At 53.1% G+C, this 23,202-nt stretch overlaps 1 protein-coding gene across 2 annotated transcripts in view; it reads right to left on the bottom strand.

The window, feature by feature from the left end:
- Window positions 1–17,242, bottom strand: part of Mycbpap (MYCBP associated protein) — a 19,247-nt gene extending 2,005 nt beyond the window's left edge. For both annotated transcript variants that reach the window (XM_023717901.1, XM_023717902.1), the window contains exons 1-16: window positions 17,084–17,242; window positions 12,597–12,724; window positions 11,681–11,834; window positions 11,487–11,590; window positions 10,893–11,076; window positions 10,367–10,482; window positions 9,683–9,833; window positions 8,398–8,513; window positions 8,192–8,307; window positions 7,914–8,025; window positions 7,219–7,408; window positions 5,282–5,469; window positions 4,217–4,363; window positions 3,308–3,706; window positions 2,795–2,916; window positions 2,340–2,458 (exon numbers count right to left, since the gene is read on the bottom strand). In XM_023717901.1, the coding sequence (XP_023573669.1) occupies window positions 2,340–2,458; window positions 2,795–2,916; window positions 3,308–3,706; window positions 4,217–4,363; window positions 5,282–5,469; window positions 7,219–7,408; window positions 7,914–8,025; window positions 8,192–8,307; window positions 8,398–8,513; window positions 9,683–9,833; window positions 10,367–10,482; window positions 10,893–11,076; window positions 11,487–11,590; window positions 11,681–11,834; window positions 12,597–12,724; window positions 17,084–17,159 (2,422 nt within the window). In that variant the 5' untranslated portion in view covers window positions 17,160–17,242. The remainder of the gene's footprint in view (window positions 1–2,339; window positions 2,459–2,794; window positions 2,917–3,307; window positions 3,707–4,216; window positions 4,364–5,281; window positions 5,470–7,218; window positions 7,409–7,913; window positions 8,026–8,191; window positions 8,308–8,397; window positions 8,514–9,682; window positions 9,834–10,366; window positions 10,483–10,892; window positions 11,077–11,486; window positions 11,591–11,680; window positions 11,835–12,596; window positions 12,725–17,083) is intronic.
- Window positions 17,243–23,202: the final 5,960 nt, after the last annotated feature.

The following is a 23,202-nucleotide window of genomic DNA, read 5'->3' on the forward strand; positions in this document are numbered from 1 at the left end:
AGAGAGAAAGAGAGAGAGAGAGAGAGAGAGAGAGAGAGAGAGAGAGAGAGAGAGAGAGAAAACGCACCTGTTCAAGGCCCATCTGAACATAGAGCAAATTTGTCTCAAAACACCAGAAGAAAGCCAGGCCTAGTGGCACACACCTGTAATCCCAGCACTCTGGAGGCCGAAGCAGGAGGATTGAAGTGAGTTCGAGGCCAGCCTGAGCTACATAGTGAGTTCAAGACCTACTTGGACTGCATACTGAGACCCTGTCTCAAAAATACCAAAAAAAAAAAAAAGGAAAATCCAAAAGGGAAAAAAGGAGAGGCAGAGGGCGAGGAAGAGGGGTGCCGCCACACTGACAGCATATTTCCGTGCATTCCCTCTCGGGGAGCAAATCCTGAATGGAGCAGCAGCAGGACACCTCTCTAGGTACCCCTCAACTTGGGAGCACTCCCTTCAGAACCAGGCAGATCTCTGGTGTTGGCAAACCCAGGTCCCTGGCTGCCAAGCCACGGAGCAGGGTGGTGCTGATCCCTGGGTCTCCCATCCAGTTCTTGGATTCGGCAAGCAGGGACAGGCGTGACCAGGGCTTCTGTGGAAACGGACATATGGAACTCATTACTGGCCTTCCTGCCAAGCTGGGTGCGCCCGGGCTGCTCCCTCCGGTATTCCTTCTGTCCAGAAGATCTTTTCCCACCCTCTCCCGCCTACCCAAGCCATAGCTGCCTGCCTGGGACAGCCCAGCTGAACTGTCACTTGCACAGTCCCCAGCCTTCCCCCTGATTCCCAGGCAGGGATTGTACCTCTGTTTTGACACATTCCCAAGCAGCAAGAAATACAAATCTGTGAAGGGTTTGAAGGGCAGAGCCTGAATGTGTGCACAGGAGGCAGGGGCTGGGAGACAATCCACTGCCTTTGTATGGACAGAGGAGTAAGATTTCCTTGAGGGAGAGAAAGACCCAGCCAGGACCAGGCCTCAGGCCTCTGGCTTTAGCTGACATTCTCAGCTAGAGATCGATCCCTCAGAGGATGTATTGGGAGGCAGTTTTTGTTTTGTTTTTGGTGGAACCGGGGATTGAACTCAGGCCCTTGCACTTGCCAGGAAAGCACTTATTCTACTGAGCCATCTCCCTACCCCCTGGGAGGCAGTTTTGATGGTCATGACTGGGTGGTGCTCCTGGCACCGAGTAGGGAGGGCCCAGGGCTGCTGTGCACCATCCCACACCCTATATCCCCACAAATAATCCTGGGAATACCTGAAGACCACCAGACGGGATCAGACTGTACAGTTCATTTATTTATTCATTTACTTATTTGCTGTACTGGGGGTTGAACCAGGGGTGTTCTACCACTAGCTACATCTAAACTTTCATATTTTGAGACAGTTTTTGCTAAGTTGCTAGGCTGGGCTCAAACCTGTGATCCTCTTGCCTCTCCCTCCCAGAGCTCTGGGATCACAGATGCACATCACCATACCTGACTGGATTGTCCACTTTAAATACTCCAATTGGATGGTATGTGAATTAATACTCATAAATCTACTGTAAAGAAAAAAAAACTTCTGGGTTGAAGATCTAGACAGTGGAAGAGCATTTGCCTAGCAGGTGTGAGGCCCTGGACCCTGACTCCTGTTGGCCTAGCGGTGCACAGGGTGATCTCAGCACCCCAAGAGGCTGAAGCAAAATATCAGCATGAGCTCAAGGCTGGCCTGCACTATACAGCGAAACACTCAAAAAAAGGGGGGGGGGGCTGGTGAGATGGCTCAGTGGTCTAAAGTACCTACTTAGAACAAGCTAAGCAAAACACAGGGACCGCGGTTCAATCCCCCAGCACCACATGCCAGCCAGCCAGCCCCGCCCCCTGGTGGGCTGAGCTGGCCACACACACACACACACACAAATAAATAAATAAATAAAAAAAATTTAAAAAAAAAAAGAGACTGGGTTCCACGCTAGCCTGGACTACAGGCTGGTTTCAAGGCCAGTCTGAACTACATAGCAGTGAGACCCTGTCTCAAAAACAGGAGAGAGAGACAGACAGACAGACAGACAAACACAGACAGACAGAGACAGAAAGACAGAAAGAGACAGAGAGATAGAGAATTCCCTGTGCATGGCTACAACACGGAAAAATCCCTTAAATTCTCTGGGACTCCACCTGCAAGACAAATGGGGTAAGAGGGTGGCTAGGGTAGCTTCAGGTCCCAAGTCTTGGTAGCAGATAGGAGGGTGCTGGGTCCACGGGCTTCCCCTAGTAGGGCACCCACCACAGGGTAAAAACGGAGAAGACCTCACAGCTGTCAGGGCAGGGGGCTGGGAAAGCCGACACCAAGGCGCGGCTGCCCTGGCTCTGACCTTGCTCTTCCAGGGCAAGCGTGTAGACAGTCTCCTTCTTCGGGAGGCCCAGCAGGGCCCGCAGCCACAGGGAATGGATCATCAGGTTGTCGATCGCATCTCGCCACAGCTGTAGTAAACTAGAGGGCGAACCTTGCAGGAAAAGCCGTCTTTCCTCATTTGCCCTTGAACCCGCAGAGCCCCAGTCCCTAGGGCCAGGTAACTCCCACGGAAACACCACCAGCCAGCATTCTCCCCAGGTGAGTCCAGTTTTCCAAGAAAAGATGACCCAGGCCTGGGCTCACGGTCTCAGGCAGGCCTCAGATACCTGCACGGAGCCACGGCTGGACATAGAGCCTGCCCTACTAGAAGGGCTGGGTCTCGCAACAGGCCCCCAAGCCTGTGAGTCCTGGCCATGCAGTGTGAAGGCTGACGACACAGAAGGGAAGCTGGGGCTTGGGGAGGGGGGCACCTACCTCAGCTGGTACAGGTGGTAGGGTGGCAGCAGCCTCTGCTCGGGACACAGCTCCAGGGCCCCCCTGTTGAGCCTGATAAGCGCATCCTCTCTCTCGGGCTCCTCAGGGAGTGTCTTCATGGCCTGGTGAGGGTCACGGGCACCATGGGCAACTGCTCTGCCGCAGGGTTCTAAAGGTTCCATGTCCCCTAGTGATGGGTGTGGTAATACAGGACTGGGGGTGCAGGACCAGGAGCTGGCAGCCATGGGGTTTGTCTGGGACACCTTCTGTGGGGCCTGGCACCTCCCTTATTTCTGTCCCCATCAACCCTTCTTTTCCAGAGAGCACTCTTTCTGTGCCGTAGGTGCCAGATACCTGTGCCTGGGAACCCAGAAAAAAGATGTGACCTAAAAGATCGCTTTCTCTGGGCCCCCGGGAGGTTAAGTCCCTGCACAGGGGGCTGCTGGAACACCCTCTGTCACTCAGAGCACTGCACCCGGCTACCCACCAGTCCCCTCCAGGCCCCAGGGGCACCTTTCTGAAGTCCCCCAGGCAGAGGTTCCACTCGGGCAAGGAGAAGCCATCGGGCTCCGAGCGGCTTCTGACACGCTCCAAGTCCGGGCTCTCCACCAGAATCTCCTCCATGATGCTCTTGCGCAGGACACCCTTGGTCCTTGCCACAGACTTCTGCGACAGGGCGGGATCTCGGGAGTCCTTGTGGGCCTTGCTCTCCCTCCCGGGCAACTGGAACTCTGGGATCGGACTACTGAAGAGCTCAGGAGTCGCCGGGGCCTTCTCCGCAGAGGCTGATAGGGTCCGGGCACTCAGGGGCTCTTCCTGGCTGGGCCGAGGCTCCCTGTCCTTAAGAGGCAGGATCATATACTGATGCCACAGCTGGTGCAGGCCTTGCACAACCTGGTGCTGGTAACGCAGCTGCAGCAGAAGCAGGAGACAACGGTGAGGGACAGCTAGCCTCATATGCCCAGCCATGGCAGCCAGCTCCCACTTCCCGCATATGGCAGGCCCTGAACCAGGCTGAGGGAATCGGGGGGGGCTCCCCACTTTCCCTTCAACCAGAGACTCTCCAACGAAAGCTGCTTTTGCATTGAGGCTGCCAAGAAAGGCTGCACTTTGCTGGGTATGATGGTGCCTGCCTGTAATGCCAGTATACAGGAGGCTGAGGCAGGAAGATTGCCACGAGTTTGAGACCAGCCTGAACTACACAGGAAGACCCTGTCACTAAAATAAAATAAAATCTGAAAGAACAAAAGGCTGTGGTTGAAGGAGTCTGTGCCATTCACCCCCACCAGGCCTCTACTGTCTCGGCTACGACCATCAGCCTCTCTGAGTCTTGGTGTCTGCGGGGTAACACGAGGGTGTAAACAGCATCCCGATCCTGTAGGGCTGCTGGGGGAAGAGGCATGCACGGTGCAGAGCCTGTACCCCAGGGTTCCTATGGTGGAACAAGTCCTCCTCTATCAGGTAAGCGTCCACAGGGGACAGCGCGCGCTCCGGGGTCATGATCCCCCTCAGCAGCTCCTGCAGCACACTGCGCACGCCGGTGACCGACTCGTGGGCAGCCAGCTTTCTCTGGGGGAGGGAAAGCAGCACATGATGGCATCCCAGCTCCCAGCACCTGGGTCCTCGAGGGGAGCCAGACCCTGGAAGCCTTGTGCCTCCATGGGGACAGACACACACACACACACACACACACACACACACACACACAACCTCTTCCAAGACTCAAAAGCCTTTGGGTGCCCAAGGACAGTGGTTTGGGAATGGGACCTGGAGGTCACACATTAGCAGTGCCGCCCAAAAGGAGGGGGCAGGGAGCACCATTTGGGCACCATTGAGGACAGCGGTGGCCTCTCACTTGGCTTGGCCATGCAGGCAGTGCCACAGAAACCTAGTGGAAGGACATTTTGTGCAGCATCAGCCCTACAGTCAGTGAGTTCAGGGAGCCTTATGTTTGTCAGAACCGCCTTTGATCACCCCGGCTGTGAGATAACTGGCTATGTCTGGGGCCTCAGCAAACAAAGCTACACAGCCCTCTGCAGAATCCTGCAAAGGACCACGTGTGATGGCCACGGGGTCGGCAGGGTGCAGAGACAGGCTATTAAACTGTCCTCACTGGTTAGGAAGTCTCTTTGGTGAAATGTCCCTCCGCTGCACAGCAGCGGTCGGCAGGAAACACAATACAGCCAGGGGTCACGTGATCTGTTTGGTCTGCAGGTCCCTGCCACCTGAATCGAAGGACTTGGGTACCTTCCTTTCCAGCTCAGTGGGGGCCCTGCCGGATGGGGCTGCCGGCTGCCCTCCCCACCTGCCCAACCCATCTGCTCATCCCCCAGCCCCGGGAGTATTTATTAAACAACCTCGGTTGCCTATTCGTGAAAATTTCACACCCCTGGGCAGGGAAAAAATAAGACCCCACAGGCACTGCTAAGAAGCACACCAGGGTAACCTACCCTGCATTCCCAAGGGCCGAAGCCCTGGGTCCCTTACCTCCAGCAACTTCCTCTCATCCCTGAAAATGTCCTCAGTCAGGGACACTGCCTGCAGGGTGACCAGCAGGAGGGCACCACCCAGGAGGGTGGGGTGGGTTCGGAACTCCCAGGACTCCCTGAAGATCCCAGCATTCAAAGACTTGAAGAAGAAGGTAAAGGTTTTGGTTTCTCCAGGCAGGATCACACCTGAGAAGGCCAGAGATAGCGGTTAGGGAGAGCCAGCAGAGCCCTGAGCCTGCACGTAACAGTCAGCCAGCCCCACCCCCGCTCCATCTAACTGCTGCCCAGGTCTGGAGACCAACTGCCCTGGTTTGCCCAGGACTGACAAGTTTGCTGGGATGGGCGACTTCAAGTGCTAAAGCTGGTGTGTGCCGGGCGAACGGGGACACGTGGCCATCCTCACCGCAGGCCTGTGCAGTGCAGGTGACGGTGCCCCAGAACACTCACATACCAGCCTCTGTCCCCAGGTGGACCTCATTCTCTGACCAGACACAAGCATGTAGACTGAGGTAGAACAGCAGAAGACAAGACAAGTGGAAAGGAAATGAGGAAAATCGTAACTTAGAAATTGCATTTTCGCCAGGCCAGGTGGTGGACACCTATAATTCCAGCATTAGGAGGCTGAAGCAGGAGGATCATCACACATCCAGGGCTGACCTGGACTACACGGTGAGTTCAAGGCCAGCCTGGGTTACATATTGAGACACTGTCTCAAAAAAAAAAAAAAAAAGACAACCAAAAAACTCTTGTACTTTTAAGAAGACCACAAGTCACAAGACACAGCCACATCTACCCAAGACTGTCCCTATAGATACCCCTCAGTTCCACCCTCATTCCACACACCCCAAAGTCCTTAAGGGTACCGTCTGTAAGTCCCCATCATTTAGCTTAGTTGAGAAAGTAGAGCATGGGAATATGACCTTAAGGAAAGGAACAGACTAAGAGAATTCAGAGATTGTTAAAATTATCCACCTTAAAAAACAAAACTGGACTAATTATCCTGCTGGGGGCTGATCCATCTTTTTCATAATTGTGCACCCCCTCAAGAGAAACACAAATGTTTCCAGGCTCAACAAATTATGTGCCCCTCTCACCACCTGATGCTCTAGTTCTTCCAGTGTGTGCTTTTAAAATTCTTTTATTTTTACTATTATTTTAATGTATTTAGTACAGTGGCCTATAGGGTTTCATTATGTAGATTGGACTCGTAGTGATCCTCCTGTTTTTAGCCTCCCAAGTACTGGGATTACAGGCGCGCACCACCATGCCCAGTCTCAGTCTCTGTCCCAATGTGCCCCCAGGGGCAGGGCCAGCACGGCCAGTTGGGGATCAAACCCAAGTCCCTCTGCTCTGCCTAAGCAGGTGCTTCAGTCTGCTGAGCTATCTGCTTGGCCCTTTAAAAGTCTAATAAATCCTTTCTGTTTCTTCTTTTTTTTAATATATATTTTAGGGAAGGGTCTACAGGGAGTTCAGGGTCTCACTACTAGACCGGACTCCTAGTGATTCTCCTGTTTACAGCCTCTCAAGAGGTGGGATTACAGGCACGTGTCACCATGTCCAGTCTCAACTGCTGTCTCAGGGCACCCCGGGGGGAAGGACTGGCATGGCAAGCCAGGGGGATCGAACCCTGGCCCCTGTGCCTGCTTGCAGGTGCTTTAATCCGCTGAGCTATTTGGCTGGCCCTTTGCTTCTTCCTGAAACATCCTGAAAATTCCTTTTATGTGATGAAAGCCAGCAAACTTTCAACCTATCCCATGGTGGGATGAGGGAAGTGGGCTCCCCACATCCGTTTCGGGGGCCTCTGGGACCCTGCCTGGTAACAAGACCACAGAAGAACTGGGGGACAGGGTGGCTCTAGCTCAGGCTCTGGGAGCCAGGCACCAACTAAATGGTGGTGCCTTCCAGATGCTGGAACCGAAGGGGGCCTCTTTGTACCTTCCCGGTTGTTGAAGTAGAACCGCTGCGTCCTGGTTCTCTTCAAGTCCTGGAAAGAGTCCGGCTGGGGTCGCCGCCGCCAGTCGTGCCAAATGGCCACGGTGCCGTTATTGCCCACAGTCAGTTCTGAGGATGTCTTCTCCCCTTCTAGGGTTTCGAAGGTCAAGCGCACTCCGATTCCAACCTGGCTCTGGGCAGGGAGAGGGTACGAGAATGGTCCCGGCCGGAAGGTGTCAACTCATCCCCGTTTGCTTGTGACTTCTCTGCATTAGCACTAAAAGCCTCATGTTTCCCTGCTGCCAGAGCCTGGCCACCCTCTGAATGGTGTCACCCCTCCGCCCCCAACAGTGCCTTGTCTGAGGTTACTATCAATAGTAAGGAAAGAAACACACATTTCCGCTCCTCAGCATTTGAGGACTATTTTTGAGCCTCTGAAGGCCCTCTCTGGGTGAGAGTTTGCTTAGCTACCTGCTTGGGGACCAGGTACAAACTGGATAGCATGTGACACGCTCTTTTAAGTGTGATTTCATTCCTGTTCAAGGTAGTGTTGCTGTTGCCATTTTCAGATGCACCAAATGTATGACCAGATAAAAATGCAAGTGGGAGACCGGGCTGGCTTCTTGTGACAGCCGAGGTCACCCTGGGCTGCCACCCCTAGCCCTGCCCCCAAGGGGTGGCAGTGGAGGTGGCTTTACCGTGTCCTGGGGGTTGCGGGCTCGGATCCAGCAAGCTGGCTTCCCACAGAACAACAGGGAAGGGCCGAGAACCGGCATGGGGGCTGCGTCACCGCGACCAGCCCAGAAGTCTCTGTAAGAGAAACCGACGACTTGGGTTTCTGGAGGTGGCACAATCAGGCCACGTGCATGGAGCCCACAGACATGAGGCCGAGAAATCTAGACCCAGGTCCAGCTCTACCAACTGCAGGGAGGAAAACCTGCTCTTCGCACTCTAGGGCTGCTGTCTCCCCACTCACTGGCAGGCTGTGTCTTCCGAGGTGCACTCCTGGCTCCTTTCAAATGCCGCACTGTCCTCCACGGAGAGGGACGAGAAGGGCTGACCTCGGCCCACCACCTCCAGGCCATCAATATCCTCAGAGGGACACAGAGAGGGCAGGTGAGTGGACCGAAGGCAGGCACGGCCCTGAGGACCCCCAGCCCAGATCACAGAGGCACTGCTAACCTGCTGGCTGAAGTCCAGCCCAGCCATCAGGCTCTGCAGCTCCTGGCGCCGCTGGATCAGGAAGAGACTCCGGTCCCAGGTGCAGCGGTACCCAGCATCCTTCGGGGCTGGTAATCCTGGCGGGTGGCCAACGGCCTCAGCACCAGGGGCTGCCATGCTCCTCCCACCCACTGACCCAAGGACGCTGTCAGCAACCACTGTCTCCAACAAGGATGCAAATACAGCCTTGAGAGGCCTCTGAACACTGTCCTCCCTCTACATGCTCAGAAGCCCTACACAGGACTCCGACAAAACTAGCTTCCAAATACCAAGTCTTTGGGCTGCAATTAAAAACAATGATGGGGCTGGGGAGATGGCTCAGTAGAATAAGCACTTCCTTGGCAAGTGCAAGGGCCTGAGTTCAATCCCCAGTTCCGGGGGAAAAAAAAAAAAAGCGATGATAGCAGCCACATTTTTTTTTTCATTACTGAAGTATAAATCCAGGGGTAGAGCATCACTGAGTTCTATCCCCAGCCCTTTTCATTTTTTTTATTCTTAGACAGAGTCTCACTAAATCACCCAAGTGGAATGCTAACTTGTGATCCTCCTGTCTCAGCCTCTCCCAGGGCTGGGCAGCTGCCTATTGGGTGTTTTACTGAGCCTGAATGCCTCCATAAATATCACGTCTCATTTAACTCCTCAGCCTTCCACAGAACTCCTCAGCCCTCCGTGGAGTCTCCAGATGAGGAACCACGAGCCCAGGGAGTGGAATTCAGGGCTCAGTGGTATTCAGAAACCCAACATACGGGGAGGTGAACCCAGGCAGCTGGCAGCTCTAAAGTCGGGCTGCCCACGCGCAGCATAATGCAAACCACGCAGGCAAGCCACATGTGTCATCACCAACTTTCTAGGTGCTATCCTGGAAAGGTAACAAGAGGTGCGATTCTCTTCATATGGTTTATTTAACTCAGTATAGAAGAATGATTGCCGTGGCCACGTGGAACTGATAAAAAACTTATTACATTTCTCCAAACTAGGCTTTGAAACCCAGGTGCAGTCTGCACTGCCGGCATGCGGACCAACCACATTCCAGGTGTTCAACAGCTGTGCACAGCCCGAGGCTGCTTTTTGGCCTTTGCTGTTGCCTTTTTGCTAAAGCACAGCTGGAGCTCAGGAAGGCTCTGTGACTTTGCTCAGGATCAGAGAGAGCCAGGATTTAGTCCAAACACACCAAGCTGATGCCCAGTACTCTGCCTGGTCCCCGGGCGGGCAACGAAGCCAGATGGGTTCCAGCCCTGTCTCTCACCCATCTCTGCCTGGATGGAACAGGGCTTCCTGACACGGGTGATGGGTTCCACCAGGCCACGCTGAGTTTTGGTCTTGGTAATGAGCAAACCAGTCATCTCATCTCCCAAGTATTCCAGGGGGCTCCAGAATGCACTGGTCTCCTTGTAGTCCTGGTAAGGGGGATGGAGAGGGAGGTTTGTGCAGCCACAGGGCACTGCGGGTGGGAGATATGAAGCCAAGAGCAGCCAAGGCTACAGCCCTGGTGGGTGGGGATCGGGTTCATGGCTGCCCGATGGCCGTATGTCCTGCTCTCTAGGATGCCTGCTGTGGCCTTTACTGACCCAGAAGGATGATGTGGGCAGGCCCAGGCGCTTGCTGTCGCTCAAGGACAAAGCTCAGAGCTTCAGTGAGCCCAAAGGCTGAAGGCTAACCCTTCAGGGGTCCACACCACACCACAGACTACACCACAGCTGTGGCAGTCGCTAGGTATTCACTCAACCACCATGACCACCCAGACTACTATTAGAGGGAGCCCTCCTCCAGACACGCAACAGTTGAGCTCCATGAAGGCCGGGAGCGGTTCACAGTGCTTTGCACAGGAGAGCTGGCTCCTCGCCAGCTGCGCGGCGTGGGCAGCCACCTGTGTGTCCGCATACCTGCCCGGCCCCCGCCCCACCAGGGCACTCAGGATGGCCGTGCTCACCTTGCCATCGTGCCGGGTTGGCAGCCAGCGGTCGATGCGCTCTCGCTCCTCCTGGATCTGTCTGTAGGTCTCACCTGAGTGCATCAGCAGCTCACCGATCGGCTTCTGCAGGTGCTCTGGGGAGCAAGGGGCGAGGGCACAGTCACTCAGCCAAGTGGGCCCCAGGGCCCTGGCGCCCCGCCTGCAGCACCAAAGTGGGCATTTGGCTTTTTGGTTTTTGGTACTGGGGATCAAACATGGGACATTTCCACTGCACTGAGCTCCACCTCCATTCCTTTTCTTATTCTTTGATTTTTGAGACAGGGGCTCCCTAAGTCACTAAGGGACTAGCAAAGGATCTGGAATCCCAAGTGCCAGTTAAAATTGCCCAGGCTGGGTCGAACTTGGGGTCTTCCTGCCTCAGCCTCCCACAATGCTGTGATTATATACCCAGTGGCGCACAGAGGCTAGGTGGGGGACAGAAAATGACCCAACAGAGTCTCTGTGACAGATGGAGGACAGGCGGCAGCCCCCGGGCAACGCTCACCACTGAGGGCTGTCTGCTGCTTCTTCCGCAGGGCCATGTGCCACTGCCAGTGTTTCAGGAAGTTGTGCTCCGGAGGAGAGGCCTGGGGGAGCTGCTGCCTCTCCTTTGGGGCCTTTGGCATTGGCTCCTCAGTTGCTGAGATGAGGGTTGTGAGGCTGGGCGGGGTGCGGATCAGCTCAGCCAGCTGGAAAGCACAGGCAGGTGCTGGGCAGGGGGAGCTCTGAGCCCAACCCCAGCCAGGCCTGGATCCCCAGTGTCCTGCTCCACTGAAATCATTTTGTGGACCTGCAGGTGACAATAAACTGCAGGATCGGGGGACAATGATTCTGAGATTTCAGTGAGCATCTTCGCAAGTGTCGACTCTGCCTCACAACTGATGTTAAGTGGCACCTTGCCAGGTTGACTGAGTCACTTCTATGCCACCCAGGCACCCTGACACCAAGGAAGAGAAGGCTTTGAGGACAGAGAAGCACTGCATGATGGGAGAGCCACCTGGGGACCACCGAGAAGCCATCTTCCTCTCCTGTGTGACCCTACTTGACTCCACAGGGGGTGGAAAAAATGCCCTCACCAGGAAGCTCTGTACAAACGAACCTGGGGGTTCCCTTGAGTAACTGCAATTCTCTTGAAGTCCTGGAGAGTCCCCAGGATGTGGTGAGGCAGGATCTGGCTCCGGCCATCGAAGCTGTCACTGGGACCTGGAGGGAAAAGAGAGGCGGGGAAAGAAGAACTGCAGGTAGAGATGTAAACTGCTGACCAGGGCAGCTTCCCATGAAGACCAGCCCTACCCGAGTAGTCCAGGGGCCTCTCGGTCGCCTCTGGGTGTGCAGGATGGGCTACCAAGCGGCGGATCTTCCTCTGAGAATCCTTGGGTTTGAGTTTACGGATGAAAACTTTGCGGGTAATGGTAGGGCTGTCTTCAGTACGGTGAGGGATGTGTTGCTAAAAAGAAGACGGAGAGGAATTGCACCTGCAAAGTGGAGGAGGAGGAGGAAGAGGAGGAGGAGGGCCCCTCTCCTTTGCGCCAGCTCCTGCTGGGATCCCTGCAGGCTGGCGTGGCTGCTTCCGCAGCTCGGCCCATATGTTCCCTCCAGGAAACGACTGTGGGCCACACACGAGATGTAGGTGCATCCTGCGGAGAAAAAAATAGCAGCGGCAGCCTCGGAGGAGCTCAGGCAGGACGTGTCTGGCAGGTCAAGCAGAGGGTTAGAGCTCAGTTTGAGCCACACGTGCACCTTGGTTGCTTAAACCCCCTTTTCAGCTGGCCGTGTTGGCACGTGCCTGTAATCTCCACATTCTGGGAGGCTGAGGCAGGAGGACTGCCATTATGAGCCCCGTCTGGGTAGATTAGTGATTCAGCAAGACCCTATCTCTAAATAAATATTAAAAAAAAAAAAAAAAGAAAGAAAAGCTGGGATGCTGTTCCGTGAAAAGGCCGTGGGTTCAATTTCCAGAGACACCAGTGCTCCTCACCTCATCTCGATAATGGGAATGACGGCGCTTGCCTCTCTGGGAAGCAAGAGGCCCCACTATCTCCCATGACTCTGCTGGGATCCCAGAAATGTGAAAAGAAACAGGGCCATGACGTGGAACGTGGAAAGAGCTGGGGTTTCTCTACAGACACCGATGCTAGCGGGTGCCCAGGAACCACCAGAGAGACGGGGGCTGTGGCTGACGGCCCAGGAAGCCTGGGTCCAAGCTCACCTTCTTCAAGTCCTCCTGCTTAATGGCCAAGGCGAGAATGTCGTCTCCCTGTAGTATGTTGCTGACCGGCTCAGGCTCTTCCTGAATGGGGGGCGTGGGCTGCTCAGGTATCTTTGCCCGCTTCTTTTCTGAAAAATTAAAAACAAAACAACATAGAACTGCCAGTTTTTATCTAAGAAAAGTCCCTGTGTATAGAAACATAAACATAAGAGGACAAGGCCACACGTGGTGGTACGTGCCTGCTATCCCAGCACTTGGAAGGCTGAGGCAGGAGGATCAAGGCTGGCCTGAGCTGTATGATAAGACTCTGTCTTCATTAATTAATTAATTAGTGGATAACTCATATTAGAGTGGATAGCAGGGCAGAGTTGGCTGCTCGGACAACCTGACAGGGATCTGGGTGGTGCCTTGCTGGGCTATGGAGGTCTCTCTTGAGGGTCCCCTACCCATTGTCCCTGGACCCACACAATGACTGAGGCATCTGTCATCGGAACTGAGATCCAAAGAGGCTGCCCTGCAGACAATTTATATGCTGGACGGCCCGGAAAAGCAAGACAACCTCTCTGGGCCTCCATCTCCCATTCTTAAACAAGAACCTGGAAGTTGAGCTACTTCCAGGTTCCCCAAATATCAGCTTAATGTCTGTCTCAGCATCTTCTGGAGTCGTGCGACTATAGCTCCCTGGCCACTGTGTGGAAGTCAAGCCTCACTCCCTTGAGTTTACAAAATTAAATCCGTAGCAGCACATGCCTGAAACCCCAGCCCTTAGGAAGCTGAGGCAGGAGGATCCCTGCAAGTTCAGGCCAGCCTGGGCTACACAGTGGGTTCAAGGCCAGCCTGGAATATATAATGAGACACTGTTTAAGAAAAACAAAACAAGGGGCTGGGGAGGTAGCTCAGTGGCATAACCGCCTGCCTGGCAAGCGCAAGGTCCTGTGTTCAATTCCCAGTACAAAAAAAAAGCCATTAGAAAAACAAAACAAAACTTAAATCCTGGTGCGCAGTGGTTTGGGATAACTGGACAAGACGTTTCCTTGGCCTCTTCTTTTTTCTTTTTTAATTAATTAATTTATTTATTGTGTGTGTGTGTGTGTGTGGCCAGCTCAGCCCACCAGGGGGCGGGGCTGGCTGGCATGTGGTGCTGGGGGATTGAACCGCGGTCCCTGTGCTTTGCCAAGCTTGTTCCAAGTAGGTGCTTTAGACCACTGAGCCATCTCACCAGCCCCTCCTTGGCCTCTTCTGGGGCTGGGACTTTGGTTCAGGGTCAATGCATGGAGCTCCTTCTCACACTGGCTAAAGACAGACGCTCTGTGGGAAATAGCACATTCCCATAGACCATTTGTTTAATGCTATTTTATTTACTAATGCTGGCCTATCAGGCACGATGCTATGTTCTGGGGACACAGAGCAGGATCTCAGTCTACAAAAGGGCACCCAGGGGTCTAAGCCGGTGACCCTCTGGACAGCCAGGGTTCCCAGCCTCAACTACAGAGAGAATAGGGAAGGCTTCTAAGGAATCGATGTTTAAGCCATGTGGGAGGAGGGTGGTTAAGCCATATCAGGCTGGAGATGGCGCTGAGGCAGAGCAGGCCTCGCAGGCCCGAGCTCCATGCAGTCCCTGGAGCTGGGGCGTCTGGGGACAGAAGCTAGAAGCTACACTATGCAGAGCTTGCTGGGCCATGGTCAGGTGAAGGCCTCCGGCCTTCTCCTTGCAGGAAGGGACCTGGCACAGGATGGGCTGGGGTGGGGCTGCACTGTAAGGAAGGAACAGATGACAACAGCATTGGAGGCTGGAGGGGAGGAGCGGCCCAACCCGCATGGCCCCCTCAACTGCAATGAGCCGGGCTTGGGGCACACCAGGTGGCGGCAGACAGGCACCCTACCTGTCCTATGGGGGCTTCACTGGGCAGCGTGCATCTCCTTTGCTGGCTGTGACCTCTGGTTCCAAATGGTACAAAACAATAGCAAGAAAATCTAAGCCCTGGCCTCCAGGCTTTAAAAGCCTATTCTAGTTTCCTGTACTGCTTCTCAAAGTACCCAAATCTTTTTTTCTTTCCATTTTGAGACAAGGTCTTGCTATGTAGCCCAGACTGGTCTTGAACTTGCAGAGATCCTCCTGCCTCAGCCTCCCGAGTGCTGGGATTACAGGCGTGCACCACCATGCCCCACTGGTAGCTGAATTTGCTTTCCTTTTCTGTTCCGAGCACAAGACTACAAGAGGCCTGCATTCAACTGTGTTGTGGGCTTCCCTAAGGACGTTCAGGAGAAGGGCTTCACTTTCACCTGCCTCACTTTGGGGCATGTTCTTAACCCCAGGGCTGTTTAATCTTACCCTTATTAAAAGTAAATACACATTGAAAAATCTTCCCTTGATTTGTTTACAGCAGAAAGTTCAAATCTGATTAGGATCACACAGAAATGAGGTGCGCAGGAGCAGAGGCTGGAAAAGCCCTTGACCGTCCTTGGTAAGCAAGCCAGGTTAGTTTTTTCCTCCCCTCTCTCTTAACTATTGAAAACTATGTCAAGAAACAGCGCCAGCCTTTTGCACTGTGAAGAAGCATTTAAAAAAAAAAAAAAAAAAAAAGCCACAGCAAACGCCACAGGCTCTTGCCAGTTTTCCGGGCCTCACAGGGAACCCCGCTGACTCCAAGCCTGGCCTCCTCCACACACCCTGAGTTTCAGCTGAACAGCTGAGGCTGGGGCTGCAGGGCCTGCAGGGTTCCAGGCCCCTGACCTGCCTAACTGCGGTGCCCCTGAGCTCTCTGGCTCATGGGTCCAAGAACCTCTACAGAAGCACCCTCCTTGCCCCTTTCATTTTATTCTTTCTCTGGCTTCTTTTTCTCCCTCCTCTTTCTCTTCTTTCTCTGCCATAAAGAGCAGCTTTTTCAGAAATCCCCTCTTCCCTAACTCTACCACTCCAGGCCTGGGTAGGTGCTGGGAACCCCCAAATCCCCAACAGCACCTACACCACTCTCTCACCCACATTGATCTGGGTTCAATTCTCCAGGTCTGCATAGACCCAGAGCTTCTGCTGGGCTAGGCCACACAGGTAACCCTGGTAGCTCTCTTCAGGGTTCAGGGATACAAAGGCTCCTGTTTGTAAGGTCAGTGGCTGATGGGTGTGTTAAAGCAGCTCCCAGGTGGGGTCTGATGGGGAGACCGCAGGTGGCTAAAGGGTGTTCCTAGAAGGGTTTATCTCCGCCCTGCTTCCTGCCTCATCCCCTGCTTCCTGTTTACCATGAAGGGAGCAGCAACCCTTGGCCAGGCCCTGCAACCAAGCTCGCTGTCCTGCCTTGGAGCCAGTAAACCATGGACTGCCGTGTGAGCTGAAATGACCCTCTCCTCTTCCTTTAAGTGGAAGGTGTCCCCTACTGTGTCTCAGAAATGAAGTCAGGGGTCGGAAGATGGCTCAGTGGAATAAGCGCTTCCCTGGCAAGCGCAAGGGCCTGAGTTCAATCCCTGGGTCCGCCAAAAGAAAAAGAAAGAAAGAAATGAAGTCAGTAGCTAAGATGCCCTTGGGATGCTGCACCATGCCAGGGTGAGAGGTAGCTCCCTAGTCAGAAACAGGGCTGGCAGCACCACTGGGTGGCAGAGCATGCGCCCGGGACTGGGCCCTGAGGGTGGGGTCCAAAGAGAGCAAATTGCAGTGGGAACTTGTCCCACGGGTCAGTCAGTCTGTGGCTCTCAGAAAGCAGGTATGTCTAGTGACTTTCCAGGTCAAACAAGCCAGACAAGTGTCCTATTAAAGGGCACGTGATAGGAAAAGGCAGTCCCAGGCAGGACTGGCCAGCTTCGGAATTTCTCCTGGGTTCTCCTAGCAGGACTCCAAGAGGATCCCCCTGCCCCGACCATCCAGGTGTCTGGGTTCACCAGTGTCACTCAGTTTCGTGCACCCTTACCCCAATTCCTCCTCCCAGGACCTGATTTCCGGGAGGCTGTTAGGTACCTCACACAGCCCACAGACCCTGCTTCCTGAAAGCCACCTAAGATAAGGATAGAGGTGCCCAAAGTCATCTCCCCGGCCACTGATGCCTGAAGCCCCCCCCCCCACGCACCCTCAGTCCTGGACCTGCTCTATGCGCAGCTCCAAGGCCGAGCACATGGGCGGCACTTCCTCCCATCGAGGGCCTCTGCCTTGTCCCTCCATGGTCCTTAAGGCTCCTGTGTCCGGAACCTCATTTCCCAGTGATTTTTTTTTTCCTGGTACTGAGGACTGAACTCAGGGCCTTCACCCTGAACTATTGCCGCAACCCATTTTGGGGACGAGGTCTCAACTAAATCGCCCAAACTGGGCTAGAACTTACTATCCTCCAGCTTTAGCTCCCCAGTGCTGGCATGAAAGGTGTGTACCATCACCCCCTGCTCCCAGGGACTTGACTCCCGTGTCCCTAGAGTTACTCAGGTCCTCCAGGCCTGAGTCCTGAGCCCCATGCTAAGTACTTCCTCCCTCCAGGTTCTCTTGAACACCCAAGACAGCCGGCGCCCACCTTTGATGTTCTCGGTAGGCTCCAAGACCCTGTTAGCAGGGACTCGAGAGCGAGAGTCCTTCTTGGAGGACTTCATGGTGCCGCCCTACCCCTGCAGCCACCGGACCTCACACCCGGCTCGGCCCGTGGCCCCGCCCCCAGCGACCGCTGGGCGTCCCTAGCAACCAGCAGCGCGCAGGCGGTGCACTCACCCGCCTGCTTTGGCGGAGAGGCCTTGTTGGACACCTTCCTCGTCGTCGTCGACATCTCCGGCTCCTCCCTTGCTAGGCCGGGGAGTGACTCCCGCCAACGTCACAGGAGGGACACCGTGACGTCATCTTCCAGGCAGGCTGGGGCGGGACCCTGCTCGGTTCAGGACCCCTCGATCCCTCCCTAGACCAGCCACGCTTCACAGGAGGTGGTAACCTAGAGTCCCTACTTTAAAGTTCCTCTTCTAGCTGGGTGTGGTGACGCACACCTGTGATCCCTGTACTCAGGAGGTCCACGCAGGAGGATCACCTGGAGTTTGAGGCCAGCCTGGGCTACATAGTGGGTCCAGGGCCAGCCTGAACTGCATAGTGAGATCCTGTCTCAAAACAAACAAAAAGGAAACATATTCATAAGTGGAAATAAACCAGATACACATGTGCAAACATCGTAGTGTCTCCCTAGTGTAAGAAGCTGAAAGAATAAATAAAATCCAAAATGTACCATAGATATTATGAAATGGGGAGAAGCTGTTCCAAAGGAAAGAGAAACTGGGATGGGGAAAAGAGGAAAAGAAAGATGGGAAAAGAACAAAAAGTAAATAAAATCTGAAAAGTACAATAGATACTGCGAAAGGGGAAGAATTTGTTCAATGGGAAGGAAAAACTGGGATGAAAAGGAAAGAAGAGGAAAAAATAGAGGTCAGGGAGATGGCTCAGTAGAACAAGTGCTTCTGTGGCAAGCACAAGGGCTTGAGTTCAATCCCCGGTTCTGCCAAAAGAAAAAAAAAAAAAAACAGGAAAAAAAAATATGTAAAATAGCTTGGGTAATTGTACTGGTGGTTTATTGAAAGGGGCAGTTAATGCTTCAATATTTTAAAATTTCTTTTTAATTTTTTATAATTTTCTTTTTGTAAGTTTTTTTTTAAAACCAATTTTGCAGGTTTATATCTGGTAACCTAAACAACCAATTTGAAGACAACCATACAATACAGCAATCATTGTTTTTTTTTTTTTTTTTTAATGTATTTAGTACAGGGTCTCACTACATAGATCGGACTCATAGTGATCCTCCTGTTTTCAGCCTCCCAAGTGCTGGGATTACAAGCCTGCACCACCATGCCCAGCTTCGGTGCACCCCAGGGACAGGGCCAGCATTGCATGGGGTGCTAGGATTGAACCCAGTCCCTGTGCTTTGCCTAAGCAGGTACTTTAATCTCCTGAGCTATCTGGCTGGCCCTTGTTGAATTCTTATTATGTGGCTTAATAAAAATTTGTATTTTTTATTTTTTAAAAATAAAAATTAAAAGTATATAAACATAAATATGACAATCAAGATAGTTATACTACTAGTTCCTCTTAGTTCATTGAAAAGAAAGATTTGTGCTGATATTGTTTGGACAATTAAATGCCTATATCTTGAACTCTGAGTAACTAATTTAAAGCTAATATGCAATGTATTAACCATTGTTACTTTCCTATTGTTTTGAAATTGTATTTTTTCTCTTTAAAATAAAATAAATTAAAAAACCAAAACTATCCCTTTCTGTAATATCTAATGAACTAATGCTAGGGATTGAACCCAGAGCATACCCACTGAGCTATATCTTCAGCCTTTTAAAATTTTTTAAAAATCTTGAATCAGGTTCTTGCAAAGTCCCCCAGGCTGGGATCACACTTACAATCTTTCTACTTTAGCCTGCCAGAGTGCTGGGGGCATAGCGTGCCACCCCCGGCTTGTGATCTCAGATTCATAAATGCATCTGATTTATCGTTTTTGCAGAGCCCTAATGCACTCTGGAATGATTTGTTTGTGTATGAGGGAGTCCACTGTCAAACTCGCTGCCAGAGTGCGAGCTCCATTAGCGCAGGGACTTCTGGTCCCTAACCCGCTACCAAGCCTCAGTGTAGTATAGGACAGCTCAGCAGCCACATCCAGCCAAGAGAGGTCCTAGAGCCACAGAGATCCAGTGTACCTCACGCCTCTGCCACTTGCTGTGCACGTGGGCCAGACCCTGACCCCCTGTGAGCCAGTTTTCTCACTTATATAGTTTTTTTTTTTTTTTTCGTAAGAGAAAAAAAAAATGATACACAACCAGGCATGGTGGCACATCCTATAATCCCAGCACTTGGGAGGCTGAGGAAGGAGGATTGTTGAGTGCGAAACCAGCCCAACCTGGGCTACAAAGTGAGCTCAAGCCCAGCCTGAACTGTATAGTGAGACCCTATCTCAAACAGACCAAAAAAAAAAAAAAAAAAAAAAAGACGTAAAAATCACCTTGACTAGCAAGAAGCAGAACTTGAACCTGGTTTTCCCAAGATCAAGGCCAGCGGGAGAGTTGTTAGTGTGATCTTTGAAGGGAGGGCATGTGGGTCCCAGATGGGTGGGCACCTCTGCTGTCCTGTGATCTGAAAGGAGCCCCTCTGGGGGGTGTGCTCTGGACTTTTCCTCTCCTACACATAGGGTTGCCTGGCCGGAGGCCCCAGGAGAGATCAAGGACAGACTAGGAGGGGACCGGAGGGGGCATGGTCGGGCAGGCATGCCACCTGGCTGGGCTATGTCACTTTCCCAGGTGCTCACTGCACCATCCCGTTCCCTCCACGTCAAGTGAAAGTATCAGGCCAGATCAGAGCCACTTAACTTTATGAGAACCTGATCAAAGTTAAGAAACTTTGGGTGCTTGTCTGGCAAGCGCAGGGTCCTGACTTCAATCCCTGGTACCCCCCCCCAAAAAAAGAAAAAAGAAACTTTTCCCCAGAAATTCCATTTGATTGTTTCTTGTTGTTGTTTTTGAGACAGACTCTCAAGGCCCAAGATGACCCTGAACCCACTATGTAGCCCAGGTTCTCCTGGAATTTGTGATCCTCCTGTCTCAGCCTCCCAAGTGCTGGGATTACTAGGATGCGCTACCATGCCTGGCTTGATTTAATTGCTGCTGTCGTGAAACACGGGTAACAGAAAAGGCACCACTCGAGCATTTGCAGCGTGGCAGCTTTTGGTACATGTACAGCGTTCTGCAACCCGCATCCCTAAAGAAACTTTTTATTTATATTTTTTATTCACGTATTTGGTACAGGGTCTCACTATGCAGCTCGGACTCACAGTGATCCTCCTGTTTCATCTTCCCTGGCACTGGGATTACAGGTGCGCGCCACCAAGCCTGGACTCCTAAAGGAGCTTTTGCACCTACATCTGTCAAGCAAAAACTCCCCCCACGGCCCCATCTCCCTCTCCCAGCTGCTGGCATTCAGTAAACTACTTTCTATTTTTTCTTGTTTTGGTTCCAGAGATCGAACTCAGGACCTAAGCGCAGGCAGACACTTATGCCTGCTTACCTATATCCCCAGTCCTATTTTCTTTTTCCTTTCTGTATCTTAGGGAAGGGTCTACAGGGTGTTCAGGGCCTCACTACTAGATCAGACTTGTAGTGATCCACCTGTTTACAGCCTCCCAAGAGCTGGGATTACCGGCGCATGCCACCATGCCCAGTCTTTTTTTTTTTTTTTTTTTTTTTTTTTTTTTTTTTTGCGGAACTGGGGATTGAACTCAGGTCTTTGAGCTTGCCAGGGAAGCGCTTATTCCACTGAGCCACCTCCCCGGCCCACCACGCCCAGTCTTACTTGCTGTCTCAGCGTGGGCCGGCTCAGCAAGCCCGGAGATTGAACACCCGGCCCCTGTGTCGGTTTGCAGGTGCTTTAATCCGCTTAGTTACTTGACCGGCTGCCTACTTTCCATCTTGACTGACTTCCCTACTCTGGATCTTCACAGACAAGGCTTCACATAGCGTTGGTCTTCTTTCACTTATCATGTACGACATTCCCTTTCGTGGCTGAGTAATATTCCTCAGCAGACCATGCTAAGCATGTCCATTCGTCTGTCTTCTTGATTTTATACACCATTTCCCATTCCATCCAGGGATTCTCTGGAGCTCATTCATGGGGAAAGGTCAGGGTGCTGCAGACATGGAGTTGAGTCACCTGGACGCAGAGCTGCACTTCTGACATGGGGACTCAGGGGCCACAGTGTGGCGAGGCACACGGGCCTGGGGAGGTGGCCTTCGAGGGGACTCCCCAGCGCCCAGCGGGGGTGGGGGTGGGGTGGAGGTCTGGCCCGGCAGGAGGCACACACAGCCTCTCCTCTGCCACTGAGCCACACCCCGGCGGGTTGAGAGGGAGGGGACAGTGTAGAGACTGCTTCTCGTTTCTGTTTATTTCCAATAGGCCAGGTGCAAAGCATAGTGTTAGCCAGTCTCCCAACGTAGAAAGCGTGCTTGCTGCCATCAGCAGGGGGCAGTCACCTCTCCAGGGGACAGCCAGCCTCTCTTCCCCCCGCCAGGGGCCCGGGCCTGCGCAGTCTCTTCTGTTCCCAGCGCTGGGGTTACAAGTGTGGGCCACCATATCCCGCTTTCTGCCCTCTTCTTGAGAAGGACATAAGGGAAACTTTGGGGGCCACCTAAGTTAGGAGTGAGGAGCACAGGGACTTCGGGGTAAACTGCATGCTCAAGTTAGCTCTGCCCAAGCCCTGGTGCAGCAGACCCTACTGGGGGAGACTGCCTCTACAGTCTGGCACCAGCCAGTCACCATGGTCAGCAGGGCGGGGATGGCTTAGAGACTTGTTGGGGTCACCGGGGCCCCTTCCAGCCTCTGCAGGATGAACCACAACCCTGGTGCCTGATCCTGGGAGGTCTGAGCCAAGGTCCACCGGGAGGACACTGAGCTAGTGGTGCCTGACTGGGAGCTGGGGAGGACGAGAGGGCTGAAACACCAGTTTTTCTAGGTGTGACCCTTTTCGTCCACCTCCTTTTCAGTATTGGCTCTGCACACCCTCAGCAGCTTCCCAGGGTCAGTTCAAGGAGGAAAAAAATCCTCTGAGCGCGTGCACATGCGCATGTGTGAATGTTCTGAAAGCAGCGCAGATGCGAGAGGCAAGAGCCAAGGCCAAGGACACACAGCCACTGGGTCATTTTCCTCCTAGATGGCGTGGACAGTGGCTCCCCGCAGGAGCACGCGGAGGCTGTGGCTGTCACCTTTCATGGCAGAGAGGGCTTTGCAAATGAGATGAAGGAACCGGAGGTTCAAGATCATCCTGGGTTATCCTGTGGCCTCTGTAATCCCAAGGGTCTTTAACAGAGGGAGGTGGGGGGCGGAGTTGGTGAGGCCATTGCACAAGGTGGCGCGGTCCCGAGGGGGACACAGCTGCCGGTGCACTGACCTTAGCCATGGCAGTCCTGCATACTGGATGGGAATCTTTTGTCGCCGCTGGAAGCCAACTGGTTGATGGTCCCCCTGCGGGCAGGAGCAGCCGCCTGGGCCGGAGGTGCAGGGTGTCAGGCCTGCTCTGCAGCTCTGTTACTCCTTCTCAGTCAGTGGCACTGTCTGTCCTCCCCAAGCTGGCTAAGCTCCCCAGAGCCCTTAAGTGGGTCACGGCATATCTGCCTCAGGTTCCATGTCAGCAGGTCACCATGTGCGGGACACACCCAACATCAAACCCCAGCTCATGATTTTCTACGGGGTGACCTTGGGTCACTTAATTGCTCAGCATCAGCATCTTCCAGGTCAAGACAGGGTGAGACGCGAGAATTAACTGTGAGCCTCTCAAAAACTCTCTCCTTTCACAGAAATTAAGAATCTCGACAGCAGTACACATCAGTTACCCAGGAGTTTGTGAGGCTGAGGCAGGAGGATCATTGAGAGTTTAAGGTCAGCCTGGGCTACAGAGCAAGACTCTGTCTCAAAAGATAGATAGATAGATAGATAGATAGATAGATAGATAAATAAATAAATATCACATCAGGATTGTCAGAGAAAATATAGAATGCCAAGTTAAAAATACTTTCCGGGGCTGGAGAGATGGCTCAGTGGTCTAAGGCACCTACTTAGAACAAGCTTGGCAAAGCATCAGGGACCGCGGTTCAATCCCCCAGCACCACATGC

Source organism: Octodon degus, unplaced genomic scaffold (genome assembly GCF_000260255.1).
Source record: "Octodon degus isolate 3935 unplaced genomic scaffold, OctDeg1.0 scaffold00056, whole genome shotgun sequence".
In the NCBI taxonomy this organism is placed as follows: domain Eukaryota; kingdom Metazoa; phylum Chordata; class Mammalia; order Rodentia; family Octodontidae; genus Octodon; species Octodon degus.